This window comes from Leptonotus elevatus, chromosome 12 (genome assembly GCF_054856555.1).
Source record: "Leptonotus elevatus isolate MCC_2025b chromosome 12, RoL_Lele_1.0, whole genome shotgun sequence".
Lineage (NCBI taxonomy): Eukaryota > Metazoa > Chordata > Actinopteri > Syngnathiformes > Syngnathidae > Leptonotus > Leptonotus elevatus.
In genome coordinates, this window is record NC_141250.1 from 9,883,882 (window position 1) to 9,910,017 (window position 26,136).

General features: G+C 39.0%; 3 protein-coding genes across 6 annotated transcripts; all 3 read left to right on the forward strand.

The window, feature by feature from the left end:
- The first annotated feature begins 7,785 nt into the window (after nt 1-7,785).
- pou3f3a (POU class 3 homeobox 3a) lies at nt 7,786-9,881 on the forward strand. The gene has a single exon (XM_086091137.1). The coding sequence runs from the start codon at nt 8,114-8,116 to the stop codon at nt 9,410-9,412; it is 1,299 nt and encodes a 432-aa protein (XP_085947263.1). The 5' UTR covers nt 7,786-8,113; the 3' UTR covers nt 9,413-9,881.
- A 5,679-nt stretch (nt 9,882-15,560) lies between these two features.
- Nucleotides 15,561-21,118, forward strand: gpr45 (G protein-coupled receptor 45). 3 transcript variants are annotated; one of them, XM_086090365.1, is made up of 3 exons: nt 15,561-15,763; nt 16,997-17,183; nt 18,439-21,118. In XM_086090365.1, exon 3 carries the CDS (start codon nt 18,519-18,521, stop codon nt 19,677-19,679), a length of 1,161 nt encoding a protein of 386 aa, XP_085946491.1. In that variant the 5' UTR covers nt 15,561-15,763; nt 16,997-17,183; nt 18,439-18,518; the 3' UTR covers nt 19,680-21,118. The 3 variants fall into 3 exon arrangements, with proteins under 3 accessions (XP_085946491.1, XP_085946490.1, XP_085946492.1); XM_086090364.1 differs by having other exon boundaries at nt 16,997-17,143; XM_086090366.1 differs by having other exon boundaries at nt 16,997-17,014.
- Nucleotides 21,119-21,889: 771 nt separating this feature from the next.
- tslig2 (tRNA splicing ligase complex subunit 2) lies at nt 21,890-25,882 on the forward strand. 2 transcript variants are annotated; one of them, XM_086091448.1, is made up of 4 exons: nt 21,894-22,056; nt 22,219-22,382; nt 24,510-24,795; nt 25,348-25,882. In XM_086091448.1, the coding sequence occupies exons 1-4, from the start codon at nt 21,931-21,933 to the stop codon at nt 25,402-25,404; spliced, it is 633 nt and encodes a 210-aa protein (XP_085947574.1). In that variant the 5' UTR covers nt 21,894-21,930; the 3' UTR covers nt 25,405-25,882. The 2 variants fall into 2 exon arrangements, with proteins under 2 accessions (XP_085947573.1, XP_085947574.1); XM_086091447.1 differs by lacking the exon at nt 25,348-25,882 and having other exon boundaries at nt 21,890-22,056; nt 24,510-25,317.
- Nucleotides 25,883-26,136: the final 254 nt, after the last annotated feature.

The window sequence follows — 26,136 nt, forward strand, 5'->3', positions numbered from 1 at the left end:
TCATGTTACACTCCCTGCACCAATAGACAATCCAGACGTTTGTAGTTTAGTCTATGTTTGAACGCAGGTCAGGTGCGCCGGGCACATGTTAAAGGAAATGCTCGCTATGCTGAAACAGCCAGCATGTTGTAGAGAGACAAATTTTCAAACAAGCGCCCCGAGGTTTCCATTCCAGGAGGTCTCAATTTGATTGTTTATTTGTAAGCAGAATTGCAATTTCTTGCCGTTTGCTTTTCTTTCCCTGTTTTTTGTCGATGATAATATATTTTATTCCGAGCATGTTTTTGAACATGCATCCCAAATGAAAACTATTGACCTTAGTGTAAGTCGGTGCTGTAATTCTAGTGTACCGTATGTGGCACACGGATAAACCAAAAAAAATGTCTAAAATGATCCACTCAAATGCTAAATATTTCATATGACTTCTTACTCTTCGTGCTGCGTTTCCTAACCTCTACAAATAAGGGACTGGCATTTGCATCCACCCTGACCATTCCTCCACATCCCCAGTTTCCTCTCCGCCTGAGCTCCACTGGCCCCGCTGAGCTCATCTCTCGCGCTCCGCGACGGGGCCTGCTTCTGATTTAAAGAGCCCAGCGGGGGGCGTGTGGGGAGAGACTCACGCTGTGAAGCCTCCCTACAGCTGAAGGTCAAAACACACTCGTGATCGCAACCAAAGACTGACACTACGGCGGGTCGAATTAAAAGACGAAACCCAAGGAGTTCCCCCTCTGTGGCGGTTTAGTTAAGTTATTTCTTTAAACACAACATACACAAAAAAACGAAAATGTATATGAACTCCCACCAGGGAAACTACAGTAAATTGGTAGCCATGGAAGCAAACAGACAATTAGACAATATAGCGTTTTTATGATGGATTTGGAAACATGGCACAAAATTTCAAACAAAAACCAATCAGGTTTGTATGACTGAAGAATCACATTTCTTTGAAATTGTTGTAAATTTCCACCAACACATTTTCTATTAATTACTTTTCATTTTTGTGGGCTAGCCTACTAAATTCTTGTGAAAAACAAATTCGATTTTTCATTAAAAAAAAGAGTTAAGAACCACTCCAAATGTTTTAATACTAATTAATTGCATAACTTCAATAGTTAATTCACGATTAATCGCAAATGTTATATCTGTTCTAAACGGATAATAAAATGTTTTTTCCCCCCTAATTTTTCATACTCTTAACAGAAAAGTGGGGGGAAATGTTAAATAGAAATATGGCTGCATCTTTTAGTCATTGATACAGTAATTTCATAATTCATAAAATTTAGTTAAAATTAAAAAGATGTACTGTACTGTAAAAAACAAGTGTGATATTGATTTGTGTTGGTCATTTTTCTGCCACGAGATGGCATAATTGAATTTGTAAGACGGTGACAGCTCAGTGCACTTTTCTTTTCATATTAAGAGCCATCTAATCTTTAACATGAAGTAACTTGTGAAATTCTGCACATTTTTAAAATTGTAACAACTTTAACCCAGTATCCAAAAATATATGCATTATTATTATTAAATTTGTTACTGCTAAATTTTCATGTGGACCTGTCTGTTGCCTTGTTTCCAAGTAAGGGGCGGTCATTAATCGCATGTTAAAAAAAAAATTGTGGCGTTAAAGGAACTTTAAATTAACACACTAATTTTGACACCCGGTTGTCATTGTATGATAATTGAAGTGTTAATAATGTTGCTCTAAGTTCCATAACATTACCAAAATCAAGGGTGATATTTAATTTTCACAATTATTTTAAAACAAAAACAAAGCTGGCTTTAAACAAGATTGTTTAATCAACAAATCACAAAAAGAAAACTAGGCTCTAGGACACTATCCAAAACACATAGAAAAACAGATTAAAAGAAACAAGCAGACTAAACTTACATAGACAAGACTACAAACCAGGACGATGAGGGAAAGCAAACCAATGATCAACAAAGACTGCGTGGAAGGAGGGAAGTAAATAGAAGCAATCTAACGAGGCAATGACAAACACCTGGACATGAGACAAGTGGCAGAGGGCGCTGATTGGACGACACAAGGGACCGGGATGACGAGCACAATGACAACAGGGACACATGATAATGAAAATCTAACCAAAACAAAACACATCATAACAGAATCAAGATTTCAAAGTACCGGTAGCCTTACTATTTTTTCTACTGTTTTTATTTTATTATTATTAAAAAAAAATTCTACTGTTAAAGCACATTTTGCTCAATATTGTACTAAATTCTCACAAGAACAAGTTTCAAATATATCCTACAACATTGATTTAAGATCAACACCACAAAAATCTGTGTGATCAACAAACGATTTCCTTTGCCAACCACAAGGTATTTAGTGAAAAAATTGGGAATTAATCTCAAACTATCATTAGTAAATCAAATTTACTGAAATAAAAATATAAATGGGTGTGAAGTGTGTACGAGGAGCACCTAAATCAAAGAGAGTGAGCAGCAATGCATAGCCTGCCTAAAACAAAACAAAGGTGAGCTACTTCATTCAGATGAAAGAAAGAAGTTGAAAGTCTGACGTATTTTTGAATGAAAGTAGTGACTTTGGTCAAATGAACTTGCAACTTGCACACGTGGCAATCTTGGGTAAATATATTGAAAACGTTGGTGTAACGCTATGCATAATTTCCTGAGGTTAGCAGGTCTGTAATAATGCCAGTGACCGTAGCATTTGTTTTTGTCTGTTTTGCGTTTAACAATGCTTCTTAATTACACTGGTTGGCGACACAAACAAAAGCACGAACATTAAACAAAAACATCTGTTTCTTCGGATCGCAATCTCCAGGAGTCCAGATGAAGATTTTTTTCCCTGCCCTTTCCTACTTTTTTTTTTTTTTCTTCACATTTGCATATTTCAAAAGTCTACCCCAAAAAATAGCCAGGGGGCTGAAACGGTGGCCTACCCGCATAGTGAAAACTCAACCTAGGGCAAAAAAGACGAAAGACAGAGTTGAACTGATTTGAGGATGATCTCTCATAAACAGCAATGCCAATTAGCCGACGCTGTCGTGCTTATTAAGCAGAGTTTAATCGCCAAATTCACTTGCAACTCAAACACAGGGCAGAAAGAGTGCGCAGTGAGAGAGAAACCCGCATCACAAGTCGGCCTCTTCACCCAGCTTCCTTCATGAATAACAAATAAGACGAGCAGCCAGCACAACACATGCAAAACATTACCGCGTCCCTCCACACTCATCTGGCTTCCTCAACATTCAGCCGCCGGACTTGGAACATGGTCTGCTGCTTTTGGACCCGGCCACGCCGTTTGTATTATTATTTTTATTTCAAAAAGTAGTATTTGAACATGTTCACGGCACAATCAATCATTCAATTTGAAGGATTCAAAAAGAAATGCATGCAACTGCAACTAAAAAAAATAAATAAAGATTTGTGAATATTTTACTTTAAAGATGTTACTTTAATGACTAATTTAAAAAAAAACATTTAGCTGCTGTTTATTTTATGCAACATACACATAATTCATCCTGGGTGTTAGATAAGATTTTGGTTGATAAGTTTAACATTTTGTGAGAAAATATTCAGTATTTTCAATTTTAAAAAAGGTTGGAAAATTGTAACTTTTTGAAACTCCTAATGCTGTAAAACTGATCAAATGAACTATTAAAGGATGTATTTTTTTTATACAACAAATGTCACAAGCAAATGTCACTTTGTCCAAAGGGCAGCAATTTAGCCAATGTGTCTCAACAAATGTTAAATGAGTTGCAATATATTGAACAAGACTGATATTATGACACTATATTTGTTATTGCTCTTTGTGTATATATTTTTTTGTAAACTTTGCTACTTAACCTTGGTATAAAAAAATACATGTACTGTATGTATATTTAAATTATAAAATATATATCATGTACAATTATTGTCCATGTGTATTTCTATAAAGTACATATTACATATATGTACAATAATAAAAAATGTTAAATGTCATTACCAATAGCATTTCTAGTGACGTTAACAAAATATGTAACTTTCATTAAGTTTTAAAAGTAGTAGTATAATTTGATAAGCATGTTACTACAACAAACGTTACCAATAAGGTAAATCACTATCAAGTGCTTTTGCTGTTCTCATCAGAACCACTCAGTCATAAAAACATAGCAGAATAATGAAATTCTGAGATATTACAAGTGACCAAACATTTGGACAAATATCAGTACAATGAGAAGTCTCTCAAAATGCATTTTTCCTTAGTTTTACAATTTTTTTGTCCCACACACTGTCTTCTAACTACAGTCTGTGTAGTAAGTGGTTAAAATGTATTAAAATACTTGTTCTTTTTTTTATGTTTTATTGTCCACAAAATGTTTTCAGATAAAATGAGTCCTTTTGATCATTTTCAGAATCATATTGATCATTTTGTACGTGTCCCTAAGATTTCTGTCCACCCTGTCATCATGGAGTAACTGCCCTTTCAATAAAACTCTCAAATGTTTTTAGTGACCAACATTTTGGGCCCTATTTTTGTGCCAAGTGCTACTGTAGCGCAAAAGTGCAGTAAGTGTGCGCATGGCTGCAGTTTTCTTTCATTTGCCATTTTTGCAATTAGAAAAATGCATTTCTGACTTGATTCCCGGCCAATCGAAATGGCTCTCCTCATTCTCTTGAAATTCAACGCAGGTGAGGCACGTTGTCAACATGGCAGGATATCCATGCGTACAAATTAAATTTAAAAGGATAAGAAGCAAGAAGATCTACACTTGTGGGTGATGTAAATTAAATTTTACCTTCTTACACACACACACCCCCACACACACACACACACACACACCCACACACACACACACACACACACACACACACACACACACACACACACACACACACACACACACACACACACACACACATGGGTACTTTTAGATCAAATCCAAAATCGCGTAACACCACCTGCATCACAACTTAGACCTGGTTTCACCTGGTCTAAAATCTAGTCTACTTTCTGTCACCAAATTATCAGGTGTGACAGGGGCGGGTAATAACGATCGGCAAGGCGTAGCGCGGTATGTCAAATTCTCAAACACGGTAAACTATATTTGCCCTGGCATGGAAATGTAGATACGCCGTTTTTTTCACCGAGCGTACGTACAACTGTCTATGAAAATAGGTCTTTCTATAATGCAGCTGAAACAGTTGCTAGTTGCAGAGTAAATAACTACACTTCCGTTTTGTTAATTGTATGTGTGCAGTTGGATGTTGTCAAGCTTAACATAATATACTTTAAAGATGTTACTTTAATGACTTCTTAAAAGTCATTTTAAAACTAGTTTAAAAAAAACCCCATTTAGCTGCTGTTTATTTTGTGCAACATACTCATAATTCAGTCTGGGTGTTAGATAACATTTTGGTTGATAGGTTTAACATTTTGTGAGAAAATATTATCAAGCTTAACATGTCCATTCTGTCATAGTGAAATATCAATTCATCAATTGATAAAAAAAACAACAACATTAATTTTAACCGAATCATGTTACTAAATGGACGTCCACCATGTGGTCATTTACTGCTAAAAGCCCAAAAATGTCTACCCTGCCATTGTCCACCCTGTCATCAAGCTCACATATTTTGCTGTTTGATGTACATTGTCAAGTGTGGGAGCTTGAGTGATCTGCATCTTATGGCCATACTGACTAAGTTAAGCCCATCAGCCACTTTTTTAAGTGGACCCAAGACCATGCAGATAAAACATACGCAGCAGTGTGTATGGTCCACTCATATGCTTTTTCAGAGAAAATAGTTCCAACAGCATGATTATACGTCATCCCGTAAACAAGCCCAGTGTCAAGAATATGTTCCGAAAAGTGTGTTTCTAACTACATGGTGGCAGCTTTTTTTTTTGCACTTGAGCAGCGAGGCGCAACTGTGTTCTTTCTTTAGCACTTGAAAGGCAGAGCACATTAGCATGCGGAATGCGTGTGCACCTTATTTGTGAACCAAAGCTGAGGATCTTTGAGAAAGGTTCCAGCTATTATGTTACCTCATCTATATATTTTTTTGTATTTTTATCGCAAGAGACAAGCATTTACAAAAAGTGCATTTTTCTCGCCATTATCATCATTTCACAGACATTTTCTTGACGGCTAAACCAAAAAACTAAATGTGTTTGTCTTTTGGAAAGTTTTGCACTTTTCTCGCACCCCTAAATGATCAGTTATGAAATACTGGATTTTTTTTTTAGAAAAACTCAAAGGTACGTTGCTCCAATGTCATCAATATGCGACCCACCTCCTCATATTTGCATGAGTGAATTGCTATTGCATGACAGAACAAAATATGGGACTCATTTGGGACATGCAATTACTTTTCACCGACTAAATATTGATTTTGAAATATTGGATTTATTTGCAAGATGTCTTAGAGGAAGACTGTGGACAAAAAGGCTCAAATGTGGCAAGGATATCCCGGCATTGCCCAAAAACATTAGCAAGTATCCACCTCCACCTCACATTGTTCAAATGTCATCATGTTTCTACTCGTATGCTTCTCATTGGCCAGGATATCGAGTATTGCTATTGTATGCTGTGATTTATTTAAAAAAAAAAACATTTAGGTAGGAATAGGAGTCATCGTAATTCACATCTAAGCTATACAACTTTTAGCTTTTCTTTTCTGTTTGCATATTTTTAGCAGCATAATCCAGCACAAGTGAATTCAAACTCAATTAAATTCAGGCCCAGTTCAGGATATGTAAGCTGTTTTTACACCCAACCTAAGCACTAATCTGTTGGATATTTTCAACAAAAGAACTTCAAAGATGAGCTCATGTGGGGAAAAATTCTATTGCTACATATGTCTGTATTTTCTTTTAAACCAAAATCCGAATTTTTGTTATTTGTTTTAAAAAATCGGCCAAATACTGAGTTTGGACCTGATACCTTGGCATTGCATTACAAAGACAAAAACAGTGCATCCAAATTGTCTTTGTTATCTTAATTTAAAATAAATAAATACATAATATATATATATATATATATATATATATATATATATATATATATATATATATATACATATAAACAAATTTTAAATAAAGGTATCACAACTTAATGATAATTTAAAAAAAATGGATAAAGGTATCTCTACATGATAACTTTTCTTAGTTAACAGAGGTCCAAACCAAGCAAAATAAAACATTTTATTCTTAACTTTAAAAATTAGGAACAAAACAACTACATTGTATTCTTTACTTGAGAAATTTAAAAAATTCAAGGTTGATTGGCCCTTATTTTAGATTCCATGATCATATCGGGAGAACTTGAGCTTTCCCATGCATGTGGCCACAACCACAAGGCAGCATTTGTGTGATATTGGGGAATCTGATGTATGAAGCCCTCAATTTACTCTCTGCATGTGGACACATTATTAAGTTTGTAACATACCACATTAAACTATAACCCTGCTGTTAAATGAATGCCTCCAAATCTGAGCAAAGGCTGACTTTTTAAAATAACTCGTATCACATCTCATTAAAATAGTGTACCTAATTTTGTGGCCACTGGGTGTGTATGGCAATAACATTTTCAAGATGGTCGTTATTGTTGGAGGACTTGTTGAGATTTTCATACTATGTTAAGTGTATAACAAGTTTAATGCACTGACCAGATTGGAATGCCCCCATTCATATACACACTCCTCTCAAACTGAGCATCCAATCAGCGAGGACTCAGCGGGCTAGTTTGCACCTAATTGGCCGGAGATGGGAGAGGAAAGCTCGGCCGTGGTCCCAGTTAAACACATGTTCGCCTCCTTCGCTCCGTGGAGGATGCGCTTCGACTCAGCGGGGAGTTTTCGACTTTATCATTTCATCGCAATCTGAAAAATCCAGAAGGGGGACGGACTTTTACGCACGGCCCAAAATCGTTGCAGGCAGGCACGGATTGAATAGTAAAGTGGTCTGTGGATTATTTACAACTGGGAAACTTTTTTTTTTTAAACTGTTACTTTTGCTTCCTCCTTGGTTTACAGTCATTCTTTATGGCTGTTAGTGTTTTCCCTTAAAGGACTGTTTTTGCTTTACGGGCAGAGCATTTGTGAGTGGATCCGAGTAAGAACAAAAACAAAGTCAAGATTTATGATTTGGGGGATGGCTACAGCCACCTCCAGCCCGTACCTAGCCAGCAGCAGGATTTTAACCGGCCCGGCCCCCCACTCTGACCGCAGAGGCGGTAGCATGCAACCGGCCAACGGCGTGGTCACCTCGGTGTCTTCCAGCGCGTTCAGGGGGGACCCCTCGGTCAAGATGGTGCAGAGTGACTTCATGCAAGGAGCCACCATGGTGTCCAGCAACGGGGGGCACATGCTCAGCCATGCCCACCAGTGGGTCACATCGCTGCCCCACGCAGCAGCCGCGGCGGCCGCTGCTGCGGCGGCTGCGGCCGCCGCAGCCGAGGTTGGAGCCGCGTGGCCGGCCAGCTCCCACCCCCAGGAGACGAAGAGAGGCGGCGGCGGGAGGGATGACCTCCACTCGGGTGCAGCTCTGCACCACCGCGGATCCCATTTAGGGGGCCATCAAGCGCACCCTGGTGCCTGGGGGGGCTCCATCAATAGTGAGGGTCAGACACAGCAGCACCAGCAACAGCAGAGTCTCGTTTACTCCCAACCCGCCGCCTTCACTGTCAACGGGATGCTCAGCACCCAGAGCCTCATGCACCCCGGTGCGCTGGTGCGCGGGGACTCCCCAGAGTTGGACCACCCTCATCACCACCACCAACACCCTCACCATCATCATCCTCATCACCAGCACGCCCACCATCAGCACCAGCATCACCACCAACATCATCATCTTCAAGAGGCGCACTCGGATGAGGACACGCCAACCTCGGACGACCTGGAACACTTCGCCAAGCAGTTCAAGCAGCGTCGCATCAAGCTAGGGTTCACGCAAGCCGACGTGGGTTTGGCCCTGGGTACGCTCTACGGCAACGTCTTCTCGCAGACAACCATCTGCCGGTTCGAGGCGCTGCAGCTCAGCTTCAAGAACATGTGCAAGCTGAAGCCGCTGCTCAATAAGTGGCTGGAGGAGGCCGACTCGAGCACCGGCAGCCCGGCCAGCATCGACAAGATCGCCACGCAGGGACGCAAGAGGAAGAAGCGCACGTCCATCGAGGTGAGCGTCAAAGGCGCGCTGGAGAGCCACTTTCTCAAGTGCCCCAAGCCGTCGGCGCAAGAGATCAACGGGCTGGCGGACACATTGCAGCTGGAGAAGGAGGTGGTACGCGTCTGGTTTTGCAACCGCAGGCAGAAGGAGAAGCGCATGACGCCTCCGGGGCTCCCGCGAAGCCCGGACAACGCGTACTCGCAGGTGGGCAGCATGGGCGCGGACACGCCGCCACCCTCCATAGACTGCAAGAGGATGTACAGCGACACGTGAACGCCAGGCCAAATCACCCCCCCCCCCCCCTTTGTTTGACTTTGGCTCATTTCAGACGATTAATTATCAACGTTTTGTTCCAAGGTTCTGTGTATCCTATGTGATCTGCTATGGCGTGTGCGAGTGTGTCGTTTCAAAGCAGCACAAAAGTCAACTTTTATGCATCCCATTGAAAACATAAGAGCAAATGATTAAAAGACAGTGACTGCTTTAATTTAGCACTGACTTTTCTCCGAAAGCAATAATTGATATGCCCCCATTAAGTTTCTTACAATTGTGTTTTGTGCAAGTAGATATACAGTTTCAAGGAACTCATTTCATTTTGTTTTCATTTACTATCGAGATACATGTTTTTTTTTTAAAGAACACATTCCTTTACATGTACAAGTCAATTAAGTGTGTATTATTGTGTGATAGTTTGCACTATTTATTTCCCTCATTCTTACAGTATTTCCAGTGAATAAATGAATTATTTAATAAATTCGACTGAGATGGACGACAACAGGTGAATTGAACGTCATTATTACGCACGCACGTACGCACGCACACACACACACGTTTTCATGACCCTGCTTAAGAGTTATATCCATCTATCTATCTATCTATCTATCTATCTATCTATCTATCTATCTATCTCAGGCAGAATTTGTATTTATTTTCACTGCATGTATAACACTTAATGAAAGAATGTAAATCACACATTTATTCTTAATGCGTGTTTCCATCCATAATGCTCAATAGTTATTACAATAATCAACCCAAAACACAAATTGGTGTAACCATTTTTAATTAGCAACAGCTGAAAATGAAAACATTTATGTGCGGTATAACCCCGTAAAAAAAAAAAACTTTCTGATGAACAAACAGAATTCTGCACACAGGCACGCATCTTGGCAAATTTGCACCTATTCTGTTCTACATTGGAAGTATAAGATGGCTTGTTTCGCAATTAGCCTTTTGTTTAAGTCACATAACATCTGTGTTGAAGTTATCATTTGCAACTATCAAAAAAGTGGATTTGTGTCGATTTGGCATAATTTATTAAGACTTTAAAAAGTGCTAGAGTATCCTTTTGTAAAGTGGCATGAAAATTACAGTGTGAGCTCACTATTTGGCAAGCACGGGCTCTAATTTACAGTATTTGCAGTGACTTTCCACGTTTGAGTCTTTGTGTAGTGTGAACAAAGAACTTACATGTACGGCACGTATGAAATTAACAACCAACAACAAGATAACTATACCATAAAGTGCTGTCATAACGAGCTGGTCCTTTAGTGACTCCGGAAGCCAAAAAGAAGTTAGCAGGTTCTAGAGCATTCTCTCATTGGGGTTCAGTAGTCTTGAATGTTTCTACCAGGGGTAATTAGAAAGACTACATCAGTATAAAATGTTGCCATCTTGACTGACTTAATTGTATCTGTAAACAAGATACACGTTTAAACGTAACATGACCATACAAACCCAACAGTGAGGTAGGTCTTAAGAGGTCCACATTAAGACTCCTTGATGGGGTGCCACGGGGTCCCCAGAAAAAGAAGGAAAAAAAGGAGAAAAAAAGATTAACAAATAAACAAATAAATATTCTTCTGTAGAAATGTACGAAATACAACCTAGAGTATTTTGTAGCAACTGCACAATAATGGATTGTTCACTAACATTTCAACACTTACTGAGCACTCAAAAACTCCTCCCAGCCTTCAGTGCTTAGGTAAAATGAGACGCAAGCAGCGACTCCCGTGCTTTTTTGTCAAGGTTCGTTCAATACGTCTTTGCACATTTTGCAACAACAACGCTCGCGGCGTACCCTCACAGGCCCGCCTGATTTTAGAGAGTGTGGCTTTGTGACATTTTGCAACATTGAACGAAGCCGGCCGAAAAAGCAACACTCCCTACGTGCAATCAAATTCAGTTGAGCTATTCAATTAAATCAAAAAGTTGGGTAAAATGAATAAACTACAAAACAATAATAAAAAAAAGGTTGCTTTGTGGATTATTAATTAAATTTGTTCAATAACTCAAAAAGTTGGGTGGGTCCATTTTTGACCCAATTTGGGTTATTTTTGGCCGAACCGTTTTTAGAGTGTAGCCTACAGACCCTACAACCACCATCAAACATTTGCACCATTGTGAGTGGCACTGGAGGCAAGATGTGTGAAGCGTCTTAGCCAAGGACACGATGACATGACTTGGGATTCGAACAGATGACCCTTCGGTAACTGGACAACGTGCCTTTCCTCCAGAGGCCGCCACCTGTTTCACACTCTACTCACTTACTGCAGTCATTTCTGCACACTGGAGCTGGGTGATTTGAGAATGACCCCCCGCCCCCCCCCCCACCACCACCACCCTCCCCCCTGACCTGGCATTCCCTTCCCTTATCTCATTTAATGTTGCACTTTGGCACCTGGTAAATCAACGAAGACTATGAAGGAGAAGACAGAGATGTGGCCGCGCTCTCAGACGTGATCAGAAGCATAGAGGAGCTGCCGACGTCTTCCCCCGTTTGCTTCATGAGGAACTTCCAGACTGCGAAGACCAGAATCCAGAATCTGTCTGGCGATCCCGAGCTGCTCCCAGGAGCTCTGCTGGACGAAGCCAAACATGTGGGCAACCACAAGTTCAGTGTATGGGAACAAATGAAGGACAATGTCTCATACAGTCCCATCATTCTGGACCCAAACACAGCCCATCCAGAACTCAATCTGTCTGTATAGATCTGACCAGCTTGAGTTTTGGAATAAAGCAGCCATGAAGCCATCTTATTGGCCATGCTTGTCTGGTAACATGAAATTGTTTCCTTACTTTGGGACAAGGGATAAAATTCCTCTGAAAATAATTCCACTTGTGCCTCATGTTACAACTTAAAGTCAGTGATGATGTTTTGCTCCCACAATTTTGTATTAGGTATTTCCCCTCAATTGGATATTGTACATTGATTGACCTGTTCAATTAACTATTATATACTGTATATATACAGTATACTGTATATAATAAATTAAGAATGTGCAAGAACTCAATCTGAGCGAAATGATAAATAAATATTGAAATGTGACCTGAAGCATTTATTTAGCCGTTTATTCAAAATGTTCCCCAATACTTATTTCAATATTTAAGTATTTTTATTTCAAATTTCATATTTACCTCTTTGAATATTTATTTTAATATTTATGCAATTATTTTAATCTTCTTATTTAAGCCATAAACCGTTGAAAACTAATTATCCAGTATTCGATTAGGCAGTGTGTATGAAGGTTAAAATAACAAATATCTATGGCAACTTATTCCCTCGAATGATCTTTTTCAGCCGATCAAGTATCAAAATAATAACATACCCGGGCAGCGCCATTATCCAGTGACGCAATTGTGATAATATATCCTGTCCCTTCATTCATTTGAATGTGAATTTTGCATATTTGCGCTGTTTTGAGTTCGACTAAGTCATAGAATTGGGAGTATTTAATTTGCTAAATAATAGATTAATTGGTTCTATATACTTGGAACGGTTAATAACTCGTATAGCTCTTTTTGTCGCTTAAAGATGGACTGCATATTAGTTTTGTATGTATTACGCTATAGCTCCTCATAGTAAGTCAGGTATGGCAGTAATAATGAACGGTATAATGTGTACAATGATTTCTTATTTAGGAGATTTTTGGTTTTATTAAATATACCTAAGGTTTCGGATATTTTTCTTTTAACATTTTCTTTATACGATTTCCAGCATAAATTTTCATCAATTACAAATCCAAGATTTTTTTGTCATTTACTCTTTCAATATCAATTGAGTCAACAGTGGTTTTGACTTTTAGTTCATTGATACAGTAATTTCAGAATTAAAAAGACGTACTGAATTGTAAAAAAAAAAAAAAGAAGAAGAAAAAGAAAAAAGTGTGAGACATTGATTTGTGTCAAGGTCATTATTCTGCCCGTAGGTGGCAGAAGCGTTTAATGTTAGGCATTGGTGACAGCACAATGCATTTTTCTTTTCTTTTCATTAATAAGAGTTGCCTAATTGGTAAGTATATGATTTTTTCTGCATTTTGACATAAGGCTGCATTGCATTCATGCACAATCCTGTGCCCGCCAGCAAAGTTCAGCGCACCCAGCTGGCAGGTCAACACACAAGCGGTTGCCAAGGTGACAGAGTGACACCAGGCAGCAGATCTTTGGCCACACATGATGGATTGTGGCGGTGCGTGCTTCCTCACCCCGATCAATGCTCTCTCACTCACACGCAAACACACACTTACTTCTAAGTGCACACACTCATCACAACAAAGTGAAAGAAACTTACCGACGAATAACCGTAAAAGCCGAGCCAACGAGAAGCAGAGGTTGTTGCCAGAAATGAATAAACAAAACTGCATGTTAATATTTCACTGGCGGCGTCGCACTAACTCACACAGCATATGAAAAATAAACGTCTGGACCTCTCATGCATCCTTTTAGCTAGGTTGCACCTTTTAAAAGTACACTAAGTACTATGAGGCCAATCTCACTCTTAAAATTGCTGCGTTCAAAGTCACTCAAATTGGGTGAAAAATAACCCAGCACTGGGTCCAAAGGGACTGAGCCAATGCTGAGTTATTTATACCCAACAGTTGACCCAGCACATTGGCTAAAGATTTTAATCCAACAAAGGGTAAAAATGTAATGATGAATTAAAGTTACTAAGAAAGGGGTCACCACAGCAAATCACTTGCATGTATGTTTGGCCCCGTTTCTACACCGGATGCCCTTCCTGATATTTGATTTTTTATTTATAGAAATAATGTGTTGTATTTTGATGACGGATTTGTTTCTTTCTTTGTTGATAATGATTGTTAGAAATGATTAACATGAACCCTTATTTTTTTACATAGATGAATATTACTAATACTAACAAATAAAGGATATTTGAGCAAGTTTGTCATTTCTGAAGTGCACATTAAACTGGTAGCCCTTCACAATAATCAGTACTCAAAAAGTAGCTCTGTTTCAAAAAGGTTGGTGGCCCGTTGTACAATATAGTTCCTTGATTACTATATGGTGAACTAGGCCTTTCTCTCAGACCCCTATCGTGAAGTTCCACTGATGTTCGCACATTCCCCAACGTTGTTAATTATTCTCACATTGCCCTGAGTGGTTAACCACCTCAAATGTCTTACTGTTAATTAACACCTTCCTTGAAGTCTTAACTGAGTTTCATAACTGGGAGCTGGAGTCACAAGCAGCAGTGTGTCAATACAAGACTCAAGAGATGTATTTAAGTTAGATGTTGTGCAAAATGTCCTAAATGTAACTCTCTGTTCTGTGCGTGTGTGTGTGTTTTCTTTGCACTCTCAATATTCTGATTTAAGGAGAGGAACATTTTTCACGCAGGCAGGCCGGCGTGTTTGCTTTTTAGCCGAATGATGGAGTGGCAACGTCTCGGCAGAGGTGTCGAATATAAAATAAATTAATTCTCCCTCTCTGCGAGCTTGCCAGTGGACGTGATGTGCATGCATGCATGCACGCGTAACATCAGTGTAGTGGAACTGAGGTGGGCACCTTCTCAACAAATGGGCACCCTGCCACTTTACACTGTGAATTGTAAGTGTAAGGGAAGATAATGCTGTACTGTATTATAGTCCCTCTGTGCTAAATGAAAAACATTATAATTCATAAAACTGTCAATAATTACAGTTGATTAATGGGCTGAAAACATGCTTGTAGATGCTATTTGCCACATCTGCCCTGTAGTCAGCGATTTACTGCTGAATTAAATAGTGCATATGGTGCAATGCTGCTATCTATTGGAGAAGAAAATATTACATGTGATTAAAAAATATTTTAGTTATTATTCTGTGCTTATTTCATGTAAGCGTTGCTTTAAATGTCACTGGTTACCTGTGCAAAAACGACCACTCATTCAATAGTGTCAAGTGAAGTCAAGTGAACGATTCCAAATGTATAGGCTATATCGCTATTAATATTACTGCAACAGCTATAAAATCCTCTAAAATGTATAAGCTTGACACCGTTGGCATCCAAACATACGCGCAATAAAATAAAATAAAAAGCAACAACAACTTCATTGCAACTTGGCTCTGTTGGTATGTACATTTTTATTTATGTAAGCTGTAGCCGAGCCTACGCGCTGTTTCTTTAAATCGGCGTCCACCTGCTTCGTGTGCGGTGTGCATGCGTCGTCTGCGCAGCGGCAGGATGACGACCGAGCCCGCTATGAAACGTTCTCGTCGGGATATTTCTATTAATCGTTATTAATTTAGATTTCCGGTATGTATGCCATGGAGGAGTGCCAATCACTGCAGAGGGTGGGAAGTGAGACCAGAATGCTGTCAGCGAGTGTTTCACTGTGAACGTTTCAAGGTAGGTCTTTTTTTTTTCTTCTTTTTTTTTTTTTTTTTATATAACGTTTTCTCCATTTAAATGCCGTTATCTGTTCCTCTACTCTGTTCAATGACCAGGGGAAATACTATAAATACTATTAATAAATAGACAAAAATAGGCACATTGTGAGCAAAACCATTTTTGACTTAATGTAGGCATAATTACTAGATCATATAAAACACATTTTTAGATTATATCCTCTAATCCAATGGATGGTTAACAAGAGCTTGAAAATAAGCAGACTTATAAATACAAAACAGGCTTATTACTGTTCAGTCACACAAGATCAGGTGACCTTGTGCGTAAGATTAAAGTTGGCAGTTGTGCTATAGAACATATTTGATCGTGGAAGCAGAGTAGATGGGATGCTTGTTGCCATGGAGCTGCTAACCCTGTTGCCATAGCAACAGCCAGCAAAACTATGCAGTGCTCTCGGAGAGGGCTTCGTGTAAGAATGTCGCCACTGCAAAGGCACTATTTGTTACACCCAATGGTGTGTTTTGATGTGTGTGTAGTGAGTACTAGGTGGTTAATTTAAATTATACCCACATATTACATAAACTACAGATATTCAGTTTTACACTTACTATGGACATACCCCTGCATGTATTATAAGGAATAATATCAATAAGCTCATACTTCTATCCTCCAGTCAATTGGGATAACATTATTCCTCAATACTTGTACGTATACAAGGTGGCAAGGCAAGAAGCCAGACATCCTCTTAAATTTGTACCCAGGCAACAAGGCCAAACATTTGGTCAGTCAAATTATATTTTACATAGGATCCGCCTCCAGAGAGGCATACATGGTATAATGCTCACTGAGGCTTGCCTCTCACTTCCCGTTTAGACTACAGACATCAAGACATTCAATTCATTGTAATATAAATAATCACTACAAGATATTCTCTGGCTACCCACAAACAAACTTACAGTATGTTGACTTACTTTAGCCTCACTAGTTTAGTATAGTTTTTCCAGGACCTGCACACTCTTACACAACAGGTAGCCTACATCTGAATAATCAATTAAGAGCACAACAGCTGTATAATAAAAATAATAAAAAAATCTAACTGTATAACCAAAATGGATTGATGGATAATATAAACTATTATCCCCAAATAGTAATATTTTAAACACACATTTTAAGACAGCGACAGTGCAGTTTTAATGATGATCATTTATAAGCGTCTCTTCTTTCCCCTCACAGATGCGGGCGCCAACCATGGTAACAGACACGTCCTGTTTGCACTTTGCCTCTACGTCTCATCCGGATTTTATCTGATCCTGAAGTGTCCTCGATTGTCTGGAAGTGTGAGACGTGACACATATTGTGCAAAGGGTGGGAGGAAGGAAGGTGATGGCTAAGATGCTAAAAATCTACGGATTTAATGCCAGTGAGACGCACATCTGCCTCATATGACTGTATCATTTTTAGATAATTATAATATATTTTTCTACATTTTTTGGGACAGAATATAGTCAAATATGACAGTTATGTAGGCCTACATGTTTCTGCTGGAGTCTGGAGCCGCTGTGAACCATATTTATGACCGGCTCTGGCTAAATGGTCAAAAAATGAAAATTGAGATTTTCATATATTCTAATTCTACACTTATATTGGGTGTTATTTGGTAAGTCAAGTGGGTATATGGGGCAAAAGAACTGAGGGATTTTGTCTCTGTTCAGCAAAGCAAAATGATAATAATATACAGAAATTCTATGAATATTTGAGAGAAAAAAAACAATAAGAATAATACTTTCCTCAATTAAATGATATTTATTTGATAGTGTTAGGCGATAATGAGAAAGGAATTGACACTCTAAAAAGAGAATGTTTGGACCAATTTAAGATTACAAATTGAATTGTTGACCAATGTAATAAAATTGCTTCATTTGGTAACACATGATTTAATTAAGTTCATCCAAAGTGAATACATTAAGTTTAATTAATTATGAGTTCATTAAACTTCATGTTTTCATTTTGTATTAACTTAATTCAAGTGAATATAATACCATAAATTTAATGAACTCATAATTAATTACACTTAATATATTCACTTTGGATTAATTTAATAAAAGTGTGTGTTTCCAATTGAAGCAATTTTATTAAGTTGGTCATCACTTCAATATAAAATCTTAAAATACATGGTTCAACGATTCTCCTTTTAGAGAGTAGTTTTCACAATATAGGCTACAATTGCCTCTAGTTTGCAGTAGTGAGCAACATGAAACAGGTAAAAAAAAACATTCAGTCACAGTACTGTATATGCAACAAAACCAACAATTAACAAATACATTTAAATAGGTGGATGAAGCACACTATTCTTAACAAAAGTCACTTAACAAACATTTGTACATTATGGAACAAATGTAAGAAAGAAGAACTACAGTACATTGGAACCTTGAGATACGAATGTCTGTTTACAAGCAATTTGAGTTAGATAACCTCTATTTATGCAAAAAATATAACCTCTATTTATGCAAAAAAGGTATAATATTGTTATATGTCTTTGGTGATTGGCTGGGAGGCATCACATGGTTCTACAGTCTCATTGTGGGCTAATTTTAAACCTCCGCTTTAGTGACCAATTATGTTTCTTGCCCGCTACAGCTATTCTAACCGTGCTCTATTCTATTTATGTGTTTCAGATGGGTTACAAGCTGTTGCCATGCCTTTGACAGGGATCGCACACTTCATCCATATTAGTATTCTCTGATAAAGTGCCACTATGGCTTTTTGCAATGAAAGCCTTCTGGAAGGATGTGACTTCATGCAGCCAGACGACGTCATTCAAGCCACAAACAGTCCCCCATCCGAACCCGGATCTCCTCTCAGATCGGTCACCCTGCGTATAATTCTGGCCGCCATCATGATCTTCATGATCACCATTGGTTTCCTGGGCAACTCCATCGTGTGTTTGATTGTCTACCAGAAGCCGGCCATGCGCTCCGCCATCAACCTGTTGCTCGCCACGCTGGCCTTCACGGACATCATGCTCTCGCTCCTTTGCATACCCTTCACCGCCGTCACGCTGGGGAGCGCCGACTGGAGCTTCGGGTACGAATTTTGCCGTGCCTCCATCATGCTCTACTGGCTCTTTGTCTTGGAGGGCGTGTCCATACTGCTCATCATCAGCGTGGATCGCTTCCTCATCATCGTGCAGCGTCAGGACAAGTTGACCCCACACAGGGCCAAGGTTTTGATCGCAGGCTCGTGGCTGCTTAGTCTGTGCGTGTCTTTACCGTCCATCGTGGGCTGGAGGGCAAGCACAGCAGGAATCGGGGTTGTCTGGGTGCCGCAGTGCGTGCTGGGGTACAGCCAGTCCGTGGCCGACCGCGCTTACACCCTCCTCTTGGCGGTGGCGGTCTTCTTCGCCCCCTTTTCGGTCATGCTCTACTCATACATGTGTATCCTGAACACGGTGCGCCGCAACACCTTGCGCGTCCACAGCCACGCCAGCGAGCCCTCCTGTCTGCCGGCCCTCAACCAAGTCAGCAAAATGAGACTCATCGGGCTGCAGAGACCCCCGCAGATTAAGGTGGACATGAGCTTCAAGACCCGTGCCTTCACGACCATCCTCATCCTCTTCGTGGGCTTCTCCGTGTGCTGGCTGCCGTACACAGTGGTCAGCCTGATGGCTGTCTTCAGCCGCCAGTTCTACTACAGCCCTGCTTTCTACCCAGTCAGCATCGGCACCTTGTGGCTCAGCTACCTGAAGACAGTTTTCAACCCCATCATCTACTGTTGGAGGATCCGAAAGTTCCGGGAAGCCTGCCAGGAGTTCATTCCCAAGAGCTGCCGCCTGTGCCCCAGGGTAGCGGGCCGCAGCCGAAGGAGGGTGCGACCCAGCAACATCTACGTGTGCAGTGAGACTCAGTCGGCTGTGTGATGGACACAAAATGTGGGATTCTTATATGTCGACTTTTTGTTTTTGTCTCAGATTTCATGGCCAACATGGCAGCCAAACAACTTCATATCATCCAATGTCAACATCTCGCTCTTGTTTGTGGACTTTCCGTCATTGGTGAGTTGTTGTTTTGTACATTGAGTCACAGTGGTGATAAGGGATGGGCATCTTTCAGTGCAGGTGTGCGTAGATTAAGGACAAAATCACCACCACACATTAACAGAAGCCCAGAGGTGTAGCTTGAGAAGGAGTTCATGTTTAAACATCATGTATTTAAGGAGTCAAAACGTTGGACAGTGCCTTTAATAGAAATCCATTTTGAAAATATGTCACACTTTGATTGTGAAATACCTGCGTCATTGAAATAGTCAGATGACAAAAGTTTGCAAAATTTGAATCAGGTGAACTGGACTTTTCTTGTTTGCTAAACCTGTCAACCTTAAAAGGCGCTGTCCGACGTTTTTCCATTGCTGTTTGTAAACACAGCATTCAAAACGGATGCTCAGAGGATAGCAGCCAACCAGGACCAAGCGTGAAAACAGTCCACCAATCAGGAGCAGGGGTTCGCACAGCGAAATTTGCATATGCCACTGAGCTTGCCTCCGCGGCTTGGTTGGTAGGAAAACGTTGCGTCTCTGCCCAGAAACGTCCTTGACAGGCCAAAACAAATCCTTTGGACTATACCTTTAATAAAAAGGCTTCTTCAGTTCAATTTTTTTTAGGGTGGAATCTCACAGTATATGCGGTACAATATTTATATGCAGTATATGTTTTTAAAAGGTGTCTCTCCTGGGTGTACACTTTCCTTTGACAATAATGACACCCAAATTCTAGATAGGGAAGACCACGGGTTTGAAAGAATTGTGAAAGAAGAGGTCAAAAGGCCCTCTTCTCTAAACAAAGGAGAAGGTTTGCTTTGCACCATCACCTTTTGTCGAAACGAAATGTGAAATGTTTCAAATGTTTCAAATGTATCCAATCAAATAGAAGGAGTCCAGCTGCCTAAGTTCAACCTTTCATTTGAATGAACACGGCCAGGATAACTGAGTACCTATCTACACAATTAAATAACAAAAGATTTACTTGGTTGTTTAATTTTGCACTTGACTGGTGGACAGACAGTATGGAGACCAATCTGTATTACATTAAAAAGTCAGTTTCCATGATAGGTCTCCCATTTAATTACTCAACAACAGTAAGTACCACTCAGCTGACAGAATGCTTAATTGTCTGTTAATTGATAGTTTTGCCCATCTCTACTGATGATCATTATAATGTCAGTTATGTTTCTCACAAAAAAGGTGAAAAAAGTGATTATTGTCTAGTGATGTTCTTAGACATTTGTGCAGAAAGACAATGTTGTCAATTATGCTGTAAAAAAAAATACTTGGATAAATAATGGTTTATCAAGAATGGTAAAAGGAAAAAATAAATATGATTTATAAAAGACCAATGGTGTGATTGTGGCAAAAATACAACAAAACATTGAGGTCATCCACTTCTTCAATGTAAACAGTACTGAGGTCACATGGTGTGACTATATTGCCATGTTGCTGGGATACAAGACGTATTTTTTCTCCGGGTGTTCACTTCATCAGAAGCTATTGAGGCAGGAGAACTTACCAGAGTGAGGATAATTGTGAATAAACTGAAATGATGTTTTGTTTTCCTACTGTAAATATCAAGACAAAAACGGACAGACACTACAAAATTGGAAGTTTGTAAATGCAGAATAATTCATTCCATTTTAATGCCTTGCTTTGCAAGAAACATGTAAAGAAATACTTTTTATAACATACATGGCAATAACATTATTTGGACTCCAAAACATCCAATAAACACAGGGGCTTACGAGGATAGAAATAATCCTTAAATAGGGGGTGCACCACATTACATACCATTTTGTTTTTTTAATCCTGTCCATTAAGAGTCCACAACTTTATTAATAGAGCAATTGAACAACAACCACAGCTGTAACAAAGTACTGTACATAATATCAGACAATAAACATAAAGCACAAAAAGTACACAACTTAAGAAATATATAACATTTACTTCATCAAAGACTGACATGACCATGAGCATCAAAGTTTGCCCACCCTTGTTGAAGAATGTTTTTCTTAATTTTACAGTACAGTACCTCAATGTATTGTATTGTTGTGTGTTTGAGTAGCTCCAGATGGCAGTCTTGCAACGGAAAACGCCCAAAGAAGAAGACGCCGGTGACGCGGAGCATGCTGGGTAAAACAAACATGGCGACCTCCGGTGAATTAGCCGGCAAAGCAATTTATTCAGACGTGGATGTTTTACTACACCCTGAGCTGTTGTCTCGGGATTTTCTCCAGTTAATTTTAAAAGAGGTAAGATATAATAACAAAATGACACATCTATAGTGCAATTTAATGAGTGAGTTCCAGCAAAGAAACAGTGGCGTTAGCATACCTGGCTAACAGTCAATACCTCTGGTCATGTTCGTGTTTAAAAGACGGCTTTAAGTTGACCAGTTCTTGTTTGTGGCTTAGAAAAAGGTGAGTTCCAGGGATTGCGGGAGTCGGGACCAGCTCGTTGACCTCTACGTACGACATGTCATCCCGCGGCCGCAGCGCACTTTACCAAACAACCGCTGGGGAAAGAGGATGGCGAAGACTCGAGGTAGACAAACATCAGCCGGCCTGCGACCGGACAGGTGAGTTGCGAAATCATCACCCTCAAACGGCTGTAGTAGTACCTGAGGCGGAAAAGGGATACAAGGCAAGGAGTGGGTGCAGGGGGTCAATTAACAAGGCTGGGCCTCACGAAAAAGAATCTATTTGGGCCGAAATCGGTATTATCGAGGTTGCTTTTAGTGATGGGCTATACCAGGCCATTTTGATTCGATACAGATGACTTTTTTGGCCATTTACCCCAATACTGATACTTTGTCTGATTTAATACAACAATAACTGACCGTTTAACATTGTTCATGTTTCGTTAATAACGTATTAGTGATAACAAATTACATTACCTCTTTTTTTTTTTTTTATGATGGAAATGTAAAAGAGTAAACCTCCAAAGGCACACTTGAACTTTAATATAATTTCGGATTAACCACATTACATTCAAAACAATGACACAACAAATTCATATTCAAATAAATGATTATTATAATATATTAATTAAATTAAACAATAATGAATTAAACAAGAATTGCAGTTTTATCATTTCCATTTGTTATTTTATTTATTGGTGCGGTGTTCATTGTGCTTCAAGGAAGAAGGGTACAATAACAATTAACAACACGACACTTGGAGAGTCAAATATTACTGTACCAAAATTTGTATAATCACAGTCTTGCGTTTTCGTACACAGTGGCTTCTTGTTTAGCTGAAGGGCAGTGTGTTAAAAACAAACAAACAAAAACAGGATCATTTAAAATCATAAACAGGTGACAAACTTTTATTTCTGAATACAAATGATCTCCTGTTTTGTTCTCCAACTGTTATCGTCCAAGATACGCAGGCATATTAGTGCAGTCTTCCTGGTTCCACAAACACTTTTACTTTGTTCTCTGCTTACTTAAGCACATGCCGTTTTTCAAAAGTGATAGAAAAGCACTGTACAACCTACTGTATCATATGATACTGCCATTTTGGAAAAATTGCTGTGTACACAGAATATATTTTTAAAAAATTATAATTATACACTTGACGAGAAATTTGGTTGTACATGTTTTTGTAATTACTAGTCATTCCCAAGAGCCAAAACAAACACAAGCCAGCAGGTGTCTGTTTTGGCTCTTGGGAATGAAGGACTCATTTCCTGAAACTTCAATACATGACATGCACCCTTTCTCGAGCCAATTGGTTCAAGTGGGTCAATGCCTCATGAGGCTTCATCTCACTATCACTAGTTATTAGGGGTGTGAATTGCTTAGTACCTTGCGATTCGATCTGTATCACGATTCATAGGTCACGGTTCGATATCGATTAATCCCGATACAAATCTATACGTCAATAATTGAAATTTTTTAAAACTACAATTTTGAAAATACTAATCAGTAAACTTGTACATGTACACTGTAAGATTTGTATGAAAATGTACTTCAGGCTTATAACTGTGAGCCACCGTATTTAACAAACAGGTTGCAATCAGTTTCATGTTTGAACAGCATTGAAATCATATTTTAAGGCTTAATGTTCCACTAATATAACATTCTTCCATGCTTAAAGTTTGAACCTTAACCCCAATTAAGACATTTTGACGAATATTTCCATCAAAAATTGATCTTAAAAAATCGTTTAGACTGCATATTGAATCGATACGAGAATTGTGCATTGTAATATCGCGATATATTGCCAAATCTTTTTCCTACGAGTTATCAGCTTTTTTTTAGCCCCCCCAAAATCTGTATCGCCCCAAAAATCCCATATTGGTCAGGCTCTAAATCCATCAATACATTATGAAAGAGAATTGAGATTTTTCTACAAAATTGCGACTTAATTATTGCAAAATCCCAACTTCATCCTCGTAAAATATTTATTTCTCATAATATTGCGACTTTAATTTAAATTCCTATTTAAATTTCTATTAAAATTGTGACCCTATTCTTGTGATGTTCGAGACTAAATTTCAAAAGTTATGAGAGTGAAATTACTTTACAAACTGAAAGCTTTTTTTTTTACAAGTTTATTCTCACAATTCTATGCCTTTTTTTTTTTTTTGAAGCAGTATTTTACTTTTTTTATGCCCCCGCCTGTTTACTACAGTTAAATGTTACTCCTGGGTCCCTAATGCTTAATTGTACATGTTCTTTCCTGTGTGTTGTACCTTCCAGGGACCACCTCAGTTTCTCTCATTCCATTTCCTGTGGCTCACCAAAAGTAAAGAAGCCAGAATTGAGCACAGTGCCATCATCAGGAGTGGCTGACAGACTAAAACCTCCTCCAGCGCTAAACTTGGCCAACCCCATTCGTCGTTTGTCTGGCAGTTCATCAACATTGTCATCATCGTCGTCGTTGTCGTCGTCGTCATTATCATCAACAACAACAACAACATCTCCTAGCCAGAAGTTTTCACGCTGCCCTGACACAGCAAGCCTAAAACGGGAAGCAAACTGCTCTGTAAGAACCGCAAGTTACACTATTGCTGTTAGGCTGTTCATCTTTCGGAATTTCCAGTCATTTTGGACAGCTACCAGACATAAAGTGGATATGAAAAGTCTACACACCCTTTTTGAAATGCATGTTTTTGTGTTATAAAAAAAATATAAGGCCAAGATGTAAATTATTCTTAACAGTTAATGTGATCTATAGCTCGTGCAACTCAATGATCTTTTATTGATATATTTTTGATATCTTTTTATTTTATATATATTTTTTACCTTTTTATATTGATCCTTTTTTAATATATATATATTTTTTTACAATTAAGAATGTTAAAAAAAAAAGCGTGAGTAGCATTTGCAACTGTTAATCATGTTTGCCTTCATTATTTGTTATTAAAGGAAAGTTTCAACCTCTTTAATAGCAGCTAGCTGCTGTAGCTCATTTTTGCTCTTGAATAACAGTTAAGAATATTAGTTAAAACATTACCTGTACAGTTTATACAAGTTTTTATGATGGCTTCAGTTTACAGTTAGTTTGTCTTTTTTTTTTCCTGCTGCGTTTCTTCAGGGTGTTCTGATGTCTCCAGAGGCGAAGAAAAAGATCCAGCCTGTGACTTGGCCGTGATGACTGAATGACAACGCTTTCAACACTTAAACTTTGTTGTGCCCCACATCACAGTGATTTCACACAGTGGCATCAAATAAACTCCTTTAAAAATGTTCATTCGTTGGCCAGCTCACTCAGTGCTCTATTATATGACCGGGGTGGGGCTGTTACAACTTGGCACTTGAAACACTGATGTAGCTTTTTGAAAGAACAAACAAGTTGTCTGGTGTGTTAACTGAGAACTGCCCATAATACTGTACATGATTGTGTAATGACATTTTAACCTCGGCGAGGTTGTGTTGTAATGTTAGTGTGTATGACATGGTTACAGTTGAATTACTTCCTTAAGCCCAATGGTACCTCTGCATGAGCTGTAAAGGTTGGCAACTTTTTTTGTGTTTTATGGACTTTGCTGGCCTTTTGAAGATCAGAGATGCCATCTTTATATTTGTACTAACATCTTTTTTAAATCAATAAAGTGTGCCAATCCAAATTATCAACTGTGTTGCTTTTATTATTTCATGTCGATTGATCATGCTATAGATGCACATAAATGAGGAAGTGGATCTACAGATCAGGCTACTGACTAATGTTTTGGGATGGGAATCCAAAACTGACCCCTTTTTGAGAACCACTTCCCAGTAATTACATTCTTAGGGATCGTTTCCCTGTCTGACAATCGTGCTGATAAGTTCCTTAAAAAAAGAAACATAACGTGCTTTGTCCAGGGCTCAGCTGCTGTGGTGAGAC

Bases quoted from the DNA above. Each gene is read 5' to 3' on its own strand.
- pou3f3a (XM_086091137.1), top strand. From the start codon at position 8,114: ATGATTTGGGGGATGGCTACAGCCACCTCCAGCCCGTACCTAGCCAGC.
- tslig2 (XM_086091447.1), top strand. From the start codon at position 21,931: ATGCTGGGTAAAACAAACATGGCGACCTCCGGTGAATTAGCCGGCAAA. The intron at 22,057-22,218 runs GTAAGATATAAT...TTTGTGGCTTAG, and splicing joins TCCAGTTAATTTTAAAAGAG to AAAAAGGTGAGTTCCAGGGA. The intron at 22,383-24,509 runs GTGAGTTGCGAA...TGTACCTTCCAG, and splicing joins GCCGGCCTGCGACCGGACAG to GGACCACCTCAGTTTCTCTC.
- gpr45 (XM_086090365.1), top strand. From the start codon at position 18,519: ATGGCTTTTTGCAATGAAAGCCTTCTGGAAGGATGTGACTTCATGCAG.